Source organism: Nicotiana tabacum, chromosome 16 (assembly GCF_000715075.1).
Source record: "Nicotiana tabacum cultivar K326 chromosome 16, ASM71507v2, whole genome shotgun sequence".
NCBI lineage: Eukaryota > Viridiplantae > Streptophyta > Magnoliopsida > Solanales > Solanaceae > Nicotiana > Nicotiana tabacum.
In genome coordinates, this window is record NC_134095.1 from 159196299 (window position 1) to 159210643 (window position 14345).

A 14345-nucleotide genomic window follows, 5' to 3' on the forward strand; every position below is an offset into this window, starting at 1 on the left:
ATTCCCAAGCCTTGCTCCTATTGTGTTTCTGTCTCCTTAGGTCAAATCTATGTCAAAAATATGTCATCCCCTATTCTTGGCCGGCTTCCTTGGTTTAATATAGGGTTTAGGGCTTAAAATCCCGTGTTTTGCACTTTGGTCCCTGAAATTTACGCATCCTGCCGCGGTTCCACCGCGGTCGCGCCGGAACCGCGGCCAAACACCCTCTCAGATTCTTCAGTTGTCCGCGATTGCCCTCTGCCGCGGTTCTGCCGCGGTCGCGATTTTTGACCCTGTTCCGTTTGGAATTTGGAAAAACGTAAAACATGAAAGTTGTATCCCTTTGAGTTAGCTTTCCAACCATATATTGTGGAGCTCAAATGGAGTTCTGAGTAAAAAGTTATATCTATTGTACTAGACAGTGCACAATATACCTCTTCGAGTTTTTGTTTTGTTGTTTTATCATCCGTTGATCCCCGAACGCGATCCCGGCTTAATTCCTTGAGCTATTACTCAGACTTCAAAGCTCCAAACCACTTAAATTCATTACATAATATCTATATAGCTCAGAATCACAACAAGGCATAAAACACACAATTAGTGCAAACCACTAGCGATTAAAGCGCAAACTCAACTAAAGTGCAGTAAATTAGAGTGTAATAATCGACTAAAATATGTAATTATAGCCTATCATCACCTACGTTCTCTCTGATCCCAATTTCTCCAATTCCATCGGATGTTGCTTTCTCTTAAATTTTTTAATGTATACCCGATTTGAGCAAACTTCAAACACTACCACTTCCTTTTTCTCTTTTTCTTATTTTCTTTCTTCTTTGTTGCTGTTTGAAAGCTATAGTTATGTTAATATTGGAGAAAGAAGAAACTAATTGTTTGGATTCTGATAACTTGAATTGTGGGATTTGTTTTGAGCAATATACTATTTTTTTCTATCGGCGCGCACAACACAAGGGTTTTTGCTCGATGGCGGATTTGTCGAAAATTTGCGTTTGTTCTTGAACAAATATGACGAAGTTTGGGGCTGAACAACTTGATTTTCTGTTAATATATTTCAATGTATTTTCAACGTATCACGCTATATTTTCATGTATTTCATTGTATTCATTGTCTTTTTTTCATTGTAATTCAATATATCTTGTTGTATTCTATGTATTTCATTGTATTCACTATTTTTCTCTATTGTATTTCAATGTATCCCGCTGTATTCTATGTATTTCATTGTATTCGCTGTCTCGCTATATGCCATAAATGTATTCATATATTTTTTTAATTAATATAATTTATGTATTCAGATGTATTATATAATTTTTCTGAAGATTGCAATGTTTTTGGGGTATTTTTTGGTTGAGAATATTTTTTATAACTGGAAATACAAATATTTTGTGTTATAATTGAGTTTGTTGAGTTATATTAGGAGTCTATTATGTTAATTGATTTACTTTTCATTTAAAAATAGTGTAATACAGTGTAATCCCCCGTTTCACGCTGTGAATACAGTCGAATACAATAATCTGTCCAGCTGTAATCCCATATTTCACGCCATGAATACAGTCGAATACACTCGAATACAACAAATGATTAGCTGGACTTCCCTGATTCACGCCTATTTTGCTATTGTATTCATGAATACAGTAGCTTAAATACATCTAATACATCTTATAACAACATAAAACGTATCTACAATCCGTAATATAACAAATGATTTCTATAGATTGCTAATTACCACTAAAAGATAGTGCTTTATGAAAATTTTGTGAACGCTACTGTGTTAAAACACAAAATTAGAAAGACAGTTAGGAAAAAAACTGTAAAAAATAGTAAACTATAAAAAAAATATTCCGAGTCCACAATTTGCTTGTGCGTCCTTAAGGAATTTTAACCCCCTCACACGTTGCCAAGGTAATGGATTAAATCCTCTCAGGATGAAACGGAATAAACCTTCCTGCAACAGTGGCAATACAAACTGCAGGATCCCAACGAACTCAAAGAACAGAGCAAAATCATACTTACGAATTTAGAAGAGATTTTGCGGAAAAAAAATGCAGGATTTTCAGAAGGAAGGAAATTCTATCTATCTTTTTCAGTGTATGGAAAAAGAAGCCATGCCTCAGAATTTATAGGCAATTATCGGAAAAGGTGTGATGTCTATTCAGGAAAATGTGTCTATTCAGGAGGGAAATCAACGTTCAGCAAAGGCAGCTTAATTTCCTTAATGAACTGTGGCATTTAATTAATTAAATAAATTTTGTCCAAAAATAATCTTATCGATCGTTTGACACAGCCAAAGCCGAAGCCGAGCCGAGCGAGCGACGACGACGGCCTGAGGGTTCATTCTCTTCAACTCCTTTTAAGAGCTCTAAGAAGTGATCCTATATTTATACACACAAGTGTAGTTGTCTTTCACCAATGTGGTACAAAGTTCAGGACAAAACCTCACTTGATTCAAATTTTTATTTCCCTCCATTTTATTTCCCACCATTTTCCAATTTACACTCTTAGACTTTAAAGCCCAATAGTTAAAGTCTTTGAAGCCCAATGATTAAAGTCCAACAATCCCCCACATGAATGGGAATGGCTGTAACAAGAATGATCATAGATGAAAGCTGTGTGATTTGCAAGTAAGGATTAATTGCATCTGGATAAGTAGGTTTCCCTTTGAACTTTCCATAGTGAACATATGTCGGATATACTCGGTCAATCGGTAGATTTGATATCTTTGAACCGTCGAACTTTAGTGTATACCTAGACAGCCATATGCCACACAATAAACCCTTAACCGTCTTTTGGTTCTCATTGTTGTGTTTGTTTCAGCCATGAACACCGCCAGGTTTCATAAGTGCGTAGAGAATTGGCCTTACAGAATTCTCATTGAAGCGGCTTCCACTTCACACTTACATAGGTGATTCCTAAATGTGTAATCCTTTAGATTGACATTATTTGATAAATACCACATCAAACTTAGGTAATCATTAAAGAACGTGTAAAGTTTTATCCTTGTTACTGAACATTGTCTTCATCACGAGAAGGGACCAAAGATTTTACTTTGACAATGTTGAACCGGTCAATCACAACTTTGTTTGAGCTCCTTGAACCTAGATCTCGGAATATCCAAAATTCTAGGTAGAGTTACCGCTATGTTGACTTGTCCTTGGCCATAGTCCCATTCCCTTAGATGATTTCTCAATTCTCTCTCTAGTTAAGCCTTTTGTAAGCGGATCCGCCACATTATCCTTTGATCTTACATCATCAATAATGATAATTCCACTAGAAAGTAGTTGTCTAACGGTGTTATATCTTCGTCGTATATGACGAGACTTTCCGTTATACATAACGTTCCCTGCCCGTCCTATTGAGGCCTCACTATCGCAATGTATGCATATAGGAGCCAAAGGTTTTGGCCAGAACGGAATGTCTTCTAAGAAATTTCGAAGCCATTCAGCTTCTTCGCCGGCCTTATCCAAAGCTATAAACTCTGATTCCATTGTAGAGCGAGCGATGCACGTCTGTTTGGAAGACTTCCAAGATACTGCTCCTCCACCAACAGTAAAAATATATCCACTTATGGACTTTGTTTCTGTTGAGCCAGTTATCTAATTTGCATCACTATATCCTTCGATAACCGCAGGATATTTATTGTAATGTAAAGCGTAATCTTGGGTATATTCCAAATATCCTAGAACTCGTTTCATTGCCACCCAGTGATGTTTGTTGGGATTACTTGTGAATCGACTAAGTTTACTTATTGCACAAGCTATATCAGGACGTGTACAGTTCATGATATACATTAAGCTTCCCAATACACGAGCATACTCCAATTGAGACGTGCTTTCACCTTTATTCTTTATAAGATTATTGTTTAAGTCAATTGGAGTTCTTGCACTTCTAAATTCCAAATGTTTGAATTTTTCAAGTACCATTTTCACGTAATGTGATTCAGACAAAGCTAGACCCTAAGGAGTCCTCTGAATATTAATTCCTAGAATTACATCGGCAACTCCTAAGTCTTTCATATCAAACTTACTAGCAAGCATATGCTTAGTAGCTTGAATGTCGGCAATGTATTTGCTCATTATTAGCATATCATCAACATATAAGCAAACAATGACTATATGATTTGGAACGTTCTTAATGTAAACACACTTTTCACATTCATTAATCTTAAAGCCATTTGACAACATTGTTTGGTCAAATTTCGCATGCCAATGCTTGGGTGCTTGTTTTAGTCCATAAAGGGACTTAACAAGTCGACACACCTTCTTTTCTTTTTCCGGAACCACAAACCCTTCAGGTTGGTTCATGTAAATTTCTTCCTCTAGATCACCATTTAAGAAGACTGTTTTTACATCCATTTGATGGATTTGAAGACCATACAAGGCGGCTAATACTATTAGCATCCGAATGGATGTAATTCTTGTTACCGACGAGTATGTGTCAAAATAGTTAAGACCTTCTCGTTGTCTAAATCCTTTGACAACAAGTCTTGCCTTGTATTTGTCAATAGTACCATCGTCTTTCATTTTCTTCTTGAAAATCCATTTAGAACCCAATATTTTGTTACCTGGAGGAAGATCAACCAATTCCTAGGTATGGTTGCTCAATATAGATTCTATTTCACTATTAATAGCTTCTTTACAATATTGTGCTTCTGAGGAAAACATTGCTTCCTTGAAGGTACGAGGCTCATTTTCTAGCAGGAAAGTTAGAAAATCTGGACCAAATGAAGTAGATGTCCGTTGACGTTTACTTCTTCTCAGATTTTCCTCATTAGGCATACCATCTATTATATCCTCCCGAGGTCGTTTTGACTTTTGGTAGGTCAATTCACTTTCCTTTTTATATGGATAAATAGTTTCAAAGAATTCAGCATTATCTGATTCTATTATCGTATTAACGTGAATCTCAGGATTTTCTGATTTATGAACCAGAAAACGATATGCCTTGCTATTGGTTACATATCCAATAAATACACAATCAACCGTTTTTGGACCTATCTTAACCCTTTTAGGTTTAGGAACTTGTACCTTAGCTAAACACCCCCACACTTTGAAGTATTTCAAGCTGGGCTTCCTTCCTTTCCATTTTTCATAAGGAATGAATTGTGTTTTACTATGAGGTACACGATTGATTATTCGGTTAGCTATAAGTATAGCTTCCCCCCACAAGTTCTGTGGTAAACCAGAACTTATCAACAATGCATTCATCATTTCTTTCAACGTTCGATTCTTTCTCTCCGCAATTCCATTAGATTGTGGAGAGTAAGGGGCAGTTGTTTGGTGAATAATGCCAATTTCCAAATATATTTCTTCAAAAGGAGGTTCATATTCGCCACCCCTATCACTTCACTCTTGTATTGCTTGAAAGCATCAATTGCCTCATTTTACTATAAAGTAGATAAACATAGCAATATCTCGTGCTATCGTCAATAAAAGTAATAAAATATTTTTTCTCACCGCGAGATGGTGTTGACTTCATGTCGCAAATATCTGTGTGAATTAAGTCTAAAGGAATTGAATTCCTTTCAACGGACTTATAAGGATGCTTAGCATACTTTGATTCCCCACATATTTGACATTTAGAATTAATGCAATCAAATTTTGGCAATACTTCTAAATTTATCATTTTTCGCAATGTTTTGAAGTTGACGTGACCGAAACGTGCATGCCATAAAGTGTTTGACTCAAGTAAGTAAGAAGAAGCATTAACTTTATTGATAGGAACTGCTATTACATTTAGCTTAAAAAGGCCCTCATTCAGGTAACCTTTTCCTACATACACATCATTCTTACTTAGTACAACACTATTAGAAACAAAAATACATTTGAATCCATTCTTGACAAGACGTGAGGTAGACACAAGATTCTTGCGAATTTCTGGAACATGGAGAACTTGGTTTAAAGTCACAATTTTTCCCGATGTCATCTTCAACGCAATCTTGCCAACTCCTTCAATTTTGGCTGTAGACGAATTTCCCATGAAAATTGTCTCGTCAGGTCCTGTGGGGGCATAGGAAGAAAATAACTCCTTGTTAGCACAAACATGGCGGGTGGCTCCAGAATCAATCCACCATTCATTAAGATTTCCTACCAAGTTGCATTCAGACAATATGGCACACAAGTCCTCCATTTCTTCAGCATTTTCAACCATGTTAGCTTGATTCTTCTTCTTCTTATCATTCTTTGGTGCACGACAATCCACGGCCTTATGCCTAGATTTTCCATAGTTGTGGAAATTACCCTTGAACTTTTTCTTGCTTGGGTAATTCTTTGGTCCAGAAGCCTTCTTTCTCTTCTTATTTTGTGGCGCCTCCTCAACAATGTTAGCCCTTATTATTGTCGAGTTTCCACGTGACTTCTTTTCAGCATTTTTGTTGTCTTCTTCTATCCTCAAACGAACAATCAAGTCTTCAAGTGTCATCTCCTTCCGCTTGTGTTTTAGATAGTTCTTAAAGTCCTTCCACAATGGAGGTAACTTCTCAATGAAAGCGGCGACTTGAAAGGCCTCATTTATGACCATACCTTCAGCAATAAATTCATAATTAATAACAAGATAAATCTTATTAATAAAATTATCAATTCGGGTCATACCTTCAGCAAGGAGGTCATGCACAATGACTTATAATTCTTGAACTTGAGTTATGACCGACCTAGTGTCAATCATCTTGAAATCCAAAAACCTTGCAGCCACGAACTTCTTAAGTCCGACATCCTCAGTCTTGTACTTCTTCTCAAGCGCATTCCATAACGCTTAGGAAGTTACCATAACACTATAGACATTGTACAAGCTATCTTCCAAACAACTTAAAATGTAGTTTTTGCACAAGAAATCAGAATGTTTCCATGCTTCAGTTACAACAAATCGTTCGTCATCCGGAGTGCCTTCAGCCAGGACCGGAGGATCCTCCTTGATGAATCGCTGCAAACTCAACTTAGTAAGATAGAAGAGCATCTTCATTTGCCAATGTTTGAAGTCAATACCGAAAAACTTTCCGGGTTTTTCTGCTGGTGCCATAACATGAGCAGGAGTTGAACGGCTTGACGAGGCAGCAACACTCGTACCAGTAGCACCCGTTCCAGCAACATTTCCATTAGTTTGGTTTTCATTCGTCATGTTTCTGTAGAGTTGGAAACAAAACAGAACTTTGTTAAATCAGTGAAGTTTTGATATCTTCAAACTGAATACCAAACCAAACATACAACACGTAACAATGGTGAAGTTTTTATATACTTCAAACCCGTACGTTTATTATTCTGGAAAAGTTTTGTTATACTTTAAACCGGACAGAACAATTATTGGAGTAGAAAGCACGAAGGCTTTAGTCTCCAAACCAGTATACAAAATATAGATAACAGTTTAATATATATTTCAACGCAGAAACGTTAGAAAATTCCTTAAGCTTGTGAACGTTACTGTGTTAAAACACAAAATTAGAAAGACTGTAAGGAAAAAAACTGTAAAAACAGTAAACTATAAAAAAAATATTTCGAGTCTACAATTTGCTTGTGCGTCCTTAAAGAATTTTAACCCCCTCACACGTTGCCAAGGTAATGGATTAAATCCTCCCAGGATGAAACGGAATAAACCTTCCTGCAACCGTGGCAATACAAACTGCAAGATACCAACGAACTCAAAGAACGGAGCAAAATCACACTTACGAATTTAGAAGAGATTCTGCGGGAAAAAAATGCAGGATTTTCAGAAGGAAGTTCTATCTATCTTTTTCAGTGTATGGAAAAAGAATCCATGCCTCAGAATTTATAGGCAATTATCGGAAAATGTGTCTGTTCAGGAGGGAAATCAACATTCAGCAAAGGCAACTTAATTCCGTTAATGAACTGTGGCATTTAATTAGTTACTAAATAATTAATTAAATAAATTTTGTCCAAAAATAATCTTATCGATAGTTTGACAAAGCCGAAGCCGAGCCGAGCGAGCGACGACAACGACGCGAGAGTTCATTCTCTTCAACTCCTTTTAAGAGCTCTAAGAAGTGATCCTATATTTATACACACAAGTGTAATTGTCTTTCACCAATGTGGTACAAAGTTCATGACAAAACCTCACTTGATTCAAATTTTCGTTTCCCTCCATTTTATTTCCCACCATTTCCCAATTCACACTCTTAGACTTTAAAGCCCAATACTTGAAGTCTTTGAAGCCCAATGCTTAAAGTCCAACAAATTTCTTATTTGTGCGGTGAACTTGTATAGTGTTTGACTAAATTTTAAATAATTGACAAATGTTGGATATTTTTTAAATAGCCGCTTGTGTGGCTACTAGTGAAAATCGCCCAAAAATTGGTGAAAATAGCACGGGCTAGTTAGTATTCGGATTGGTAATTGAATAATAGCCGGCATTTACAAAGTCGTTAAAAAATAAATCACTATTTTGGCACGTTATGCTGGAATTTCATGTAAACAATTAGAACTCCAACATATTATGCTGGGATATTTCCGGATTTTAAGGGTATTTTTGTTCAGAGTGACAATTTCGAAACTTTTGAAAGTGTGAATGTTTTTCAATTATTAGTTGTAAATCTAGTTATTTCTGATTTTTCCCCAAAAATTGCGATGTTGCCATATTTAAGCCGTCTTGATCCAAAATTATTCCAGATTTAGAACTATAAGCACTCTACATCTTTCATGATGCAAATAGAAATAAACTACATGGACGAAAACTTAAAGAAAATTCAAAGAGGCAAGAAGATATTCGGTAATCATATATTAAAATTGGCATAAAATGCAGGTATAGCACTAAGGCATACTGGTATTGTTCATTCTCCATGTACTAAGATAGCCAGAGGCAAAACATCCTTTGATACAATGAAAACATAAAAGCATACCCTCTTTTAACAAGTTTGCCCCTCAGTTAACACCAATAAAAGCTCAATTCTTTCTAGAGATACAAAGCCTGCCACGGAAATCATCCTCCATAAGGGGAATACCATCGCGCAGTTTGATCGTTGGTTCCCAGCCTAGTAGTTCTTTCGCCTTTGTGATGTCTGGCTTTCTCTGGCGAGGATCGTCTGGTGTATTTTCCACTGTGATAATTTGCACTTCCGGATTGATAAGCTGCAAAACAAAGAATAATCCGCGTTAACACAATGTTAACGTGCCAAGTGAATACATAGTCGGAGTGCAAGTCCAGCAGATTATACCTCCTTCACGGTCTCAGCAAGTTCAAGCATTGTGAATTCACCTGATTGCAACAATATGAGTTGTTATTTTATAAGCTAATAAAATTAAAGGCATGGGTTTTTCAATCGGATACGCCAAGAAATGAAATAAACAGAAAGCTAACCTGGATTTCCGATGTTAATTGGTCCAGTATTATCTCCCTCCATAAGCCGAATAAGACCATCAACCTTCATTATCCAGAAAGGAAGGTAAGCAAAAAAGAGAAGACAGAATATGAACTGTAAAAAAAGTGATCCACAGACTGTAGTATACCATGTCGGAAACATAACAAAAGCTGCGAGTTTGTGTTCCGGGCAGCTGAACAGTCAAGGGTTCATCACTGTAAAATTGCACAAAAGATAGGGTTGGCCATTATTAACTCTCACAATACAATTAAATATCGAACAGTACGAGTAATAAATAGTGAGGTTCAGAAAATTACCGGATAGCCTGGGCAATGAAATTGCTAACAACGCGGCCATCATCAATATTCATTCTTGGACCATAAGTGTTGAAGATTCTAGCAATTCGTATTTCTGTATTTGATCCACCATCAAAGATGTAAAACAATGCTTCAGAATGCAAAAGTTCACGAAAAAAAAATCCAATAGATTTGAAGGAAAAGCAGTTGCGAGCACGTGGTCAGTCACAAACATATACATGTAGGAAGTGCTAATACCTATTCCATGCTGCCTGTGATAATCAAACATCAAAGTCTCAGCCACTCTTTTCCCCTCGTCATAACAACTCCTAACTCCTGAAATTAGCAAGCAACATTATTCAACAAATGCAACCAAAATCCGCTCCAATTCTTGTAAACTCAAAAATAGGCTATTTATGAAAGAAACAAGTCGTTTCTTTGTAGATATTCTCTCAGGCAAAAGAATTGTATGACCTTTTAATGAGTCATTTTCACTGACCAATGCTTTGTTTAGTGCCAAATCATCAACAACAACAACACCAAGAACAAACCCAATGCAGTCCCACAAGTGGGATCTGCGGAGGGTAGAGTGTACGCAGAATTTTACCCTGCCTTTAAAAAGGCAGAGACGCTGTTTCCGATAGACCGTCGACTCAGGAAGTAAAAAGGGGAAGGGCAATAACAAGCAAACCGACCTGACAACCGAAGTGAAAATACAAAACTAACACTAAGTAATGTAATCAGGAAACCGAAACAAAGGCAGCAACAAGTAATGATAGAAGTCTAGGGATAAGAAAATACACGAATGACACTAAGTGATGTATCAAAGCTACTGCACAATTTCAAAAAGCAGAAAATGCATACCGATCGGGTTGACGTTGCCCCAGTAGCTCTCATCTTGAGGGTGCACAAGTGGATCTCCATAAACCTCGGAAGTTGATGTCAGTAAAATCCTGTTTGCGCAATGGCAGTTAGATTAAAGGATTTACGTATAACAAAATGTTTTATTGATAACAGGAGTAGATTCAGACCTCGCCCCAACTCTCTTGGCAAGTCCCAACATGTTCAAAGTACCAATTACATTTGTCTTAATTGTCTGAAGATATCATAAAACATGTAAATCAACAGAGACATCATAACTAGTTTGAGAAAATATAGAAAAGATAGAAAATTTGCAATAGTCATGTCTTCTTTACTGACCTTAACAGGATTGTATTTGTAAAAAATTGGAGAAGCAGGGCAAGCAAGATGGTAAATTTGGTCAACTTCAATCAATAATGGCTCAGTAACATCTGCATATCATATAAGGAGAAGAGTATAAATTGATTCAGTAAAACAAAGATCTCATAATAATATGTATATTAGTCACAGATAGTCCAGAACAAGAATTTGGAGATATGATGAAAGGTAACAAAACCACGAACGTTGCATTACCATGCCGAATTAACTCAAATCTAGGATGACCAATCCATTGCTTTAGGTTATCCTTTGATCCAGTGAAGTAGTTATCCACAACAATCACCTAAGAATAATGCAATACAATTGTGTAAACAGTCATATTTAAAAGCTTGAAGGGGAGCTTTGGAGCAACGGTAAAGTTGTCTCCATATGACCTATAGGTCACGGATTCGAGCCGTGGAAGCAGCCATTAATGCTTGCATTAGGGTAGGTTGTCTACATCACACCCCTTGGGTGCGGGCCCTTCCTCAGACCCTGCGTGAATGCAGAATGCTTTGTGCACTAGGCTGACCTAGTCGTATTTAAAACCTTATCATTTATAATAGTATTCAGTGGTTGCAAAGCCAGGCCTAAAAGCATATACCTCGTTTTTCTCATTTTGCATCAGTCTGTCAACGAGGTGAGAGCCAATAAATCCAGCACCACCAGTCACCAAAATTCTCATGTTGGCCTGTAATCGGAAAGTTTACAGATAACAATCAGTAAAAACACAAGAAATATCAAGATAAAAGCAGAAAATTGAAAGAATGATCAACGAGATAAAGTATATACCTGGAAAAATTTTGCTTTTCGCAACGGCGATGGTTCTGGTGGTGGTTTTGCAGAAGCATGGTTGTCTCCATTGGAAGCCATTTCTAGATCACTTCAATTACTGAACCCAAAACCAAATCTAAAGTTCAAACGCAATAATTAAATAAGATTCAAGCAAACTATCGCAACTCTACAACAAAACCACCACATGACCACTGCTTATAGAGTGAAATTCATGCACAAAGAAAAATAAAAATATCAAAAGATAAATGTCATCATCTTTCCAATAGCCAATATATATCAATAATCAACTACATGAATCGTAATAAACCCTCTTTATTATTCGTTTTTTAGTCAACCATCCTGGCGTCCGAAACTCACTAGTCCGACTAATCCAGATTAACGCCACTAAAAGCCCGGCATGGGTATTATAGCTTTTTACCTAAGGCGGCTCCAGTTTCAGGCTCGAACAAGTAACCTCTGGTCAAAAAGGAGGAACCTTTAACATTCGGCCACAAACAAATCAATCACAATTTCTAACGGCAAGAAAAGTTTTTTTATAAATATTTTTGGCAGAAAATGAACAACACATTACGCACCAAAGGGCAACCCGATGCACAAACATCGGCGTTCAGCAGGGTCGGGGGAGGGCTGCACCCCAAAGGGTGTGCGCCCAAACAAGATTTGTGAGTGCTTCTCCGACGTAGACAACCTACCCTAATGCAAGCATTAGTGGCTGCTTCCACGGCTTGAACACATTACACACCCAAATCAAAACTCAACAACAGCGGAAAGTTTTTTCTTTTCCAGAGAATTAACAAACCCAAATTAAATATTCATCAACAGAAGATAAAAAGCTAACAACTTGATTCCATATATTTAGAAAAAAATACAATTTTGGATCACCTGATCGTCTACAATGCTAATAAAAACAGCCCTTAACACAAACAATTGCGAAATATGAGAAGCTTTTTTTTAATTATCAGAGGCTCAATGCATGAATTTGTAGAACAAAAATCATAAAGATTCAGAGCAAAGAACGTGAAAAGCACGTAATCAAGATCCATATCACACCAAACATGCCAACTAAATAAAGATGGCAGAAATAAATAACAAATCTTTGAACAAAAAAAGAGGGAAATCAAAGCTTCTGAGCTATTCTAAAAAGACCCCACATCAGATCTGACCTATATTTCACCAAAATCCACACAATTAATCAACACAATCAACAACAAAATTAATTTATATAATTGCAAAAGAATAAGAAAAATTACCTTTTTTTTTTTGTGAAATCTTTTTATAACAAAAGAACAGAGGACAATGATAATGCCAATGTAAAAGAGATATATAAACACGTAGAAATTGGGTAGATGGTGAGATGCTGTAAAATAATTGTTGGGTAGTAAAAAATCTGATTTTTTTTTGTTGAGAGGAAAAGTAATAAATGTTGGGTGGTGGAATTAATTGGATTTGAAGTGGAGGATTTGTTTTACTATATTATGATATGATTTATCCGCTACGTTGGATACATGTCAGTAGTTTAGACTAAATTGAATACGTTGTCTTCTCCAATCAGAACCAAACAACATTAGCTAACGTAGTATTCACTACTCTCACATATATGTCCGAAAGTAGTTTAACATCAGTACATCACTATTATTGTGTTTCAGAAATTTAAAAAGATCATGCCAATTTTTCGAAAATAAAAAATAAAAAATTCCAACTACGTATTAAGTGGGCGTTTGGACACAAGAATTGTGAAATTTAGAAAAAAGTGAAAAGACTTTCAAGTTGAAAATGATATTTGAAAATTAGAGTTGTGTTTGGACATGAATATAATTTAGAATTATTTTTAAAAATTTTGTGATTGATTTAAAGTGAAAATTTTAAAAATAGCTTTTTGGAGTTTTCCAAATTATGAAAAATTTCAAAATTCAACTTCAAGTGAAATTTTCAATTTTCATGGCCAAACACTAATTCCAAAATACAACGAATTTTTTCCATAGAAAAAGTGATTTTTTAATGGCCAAACGGGCCCTAAAAAAGAAAGTTTTTCGATCATTTGCAAATCCTGAATTATTTTTTGGTATTTGATCGGAAAACAGTTCTATAAAGTTTTAAAGAAAAAATTGGTTGAAAACATTATTCAAATCATTGAAGCAATGTATATTTTTAACCGATCCAAACAATATTAGCTAAAAAATATACTCCATATTTCTTGTGTGTATATATATTGGTTGAAAACATTATTCAAATCATTGAAGCAATGTATATTTTTAACCGCTTCAACAAATAATAGCTAAAAAATATACTCCATATTTCTTGTGTGTGTGCGTGTGTGTGTGTGTGTGTGTATATATATATATATATATATATATATATATATATATATATATATATATATATATATATATATATATATAAAATGCCACTGCGCCAACCGGTCAATTTTGTATTTTGTCCAAAGTTTGATGGACAATTAAGGGCTTGCTTTTTTTGGCAACCATTCTTGTTAAAAGAGTTGGTTATGGTCCTTTTCTAAAGGAGCACATCAAGACTGCTTTGGGGACAAAATTCCATATGATTTTAGGAGAGTTGAAGTGAAATTAAATTGTTAGCCCAATGCTATGTTACACACCTATGTTTTTAATCGTATTTCATCTTTATTTTGAAGGATTCTTTGATAAATATGAACAAGTTTAGTTTAATATGTATGTATTTATTAGATGTAAGCAGTGTTTTAAAGGGCAGGAGCATGAGACGGG

At 35.8% G+C, this 14345-nt stretch overlaps 1 protein-coding gene across 4 annotated transcripts; it reads right to left on the reverse strand.

Moving 5' to 3' along the window:
* Positions 1-8702: 8702 nt before the first annotated feature.
* On the reverse strand, positions 8703-13166 carry LOC107820122 (UDP-glucuronic acid decarboxylase 5). 4 transcript variants are annotated; one of them, XM_016646338.2, is made up of 13 exons: positions 12855-13166; positions 11602-11719; positions 11414-11500; positions 11026-11113; positions 10792-10883; positions 10623-10687; positions 10456-10544; positions 9850-9927; positions 9613-9706; positions 9444-9510; positions 9295-9358; positions 9152-9192; positions 8703-9065 (listed from the first exon to the last, which is right to left on the reverse strand). In XM_016646338.2, exons 2-13 carry the CDS (start codon positions 11680-11682, stop codon positions 8880-8882), a joined length of 1032 nt encoding a protein of 343 aa, XP_016501824.1. In that variant the 5' UTR covers positions 11683-11719; positions 12855-13166; the 3' UTR covers positions 8703-8879. The 4 variants fall into 4 exon arrangements, with proteins under 4 accessions (XP_016501824.1, XP_075089633.1, XP_075089634.1 ...); XM_075233532.1 differs by having other exon boundaries at positions 11602-11703; positions 12856-13084; XM_075233533.1 differs by lacking the exon at positions 12855-13166 and adding an exon at positions 12180-12419 and having other exon boundaries at positions 11602-11701.
* Positions 13167-14345: the final 1179 nt, after the last annotated feature.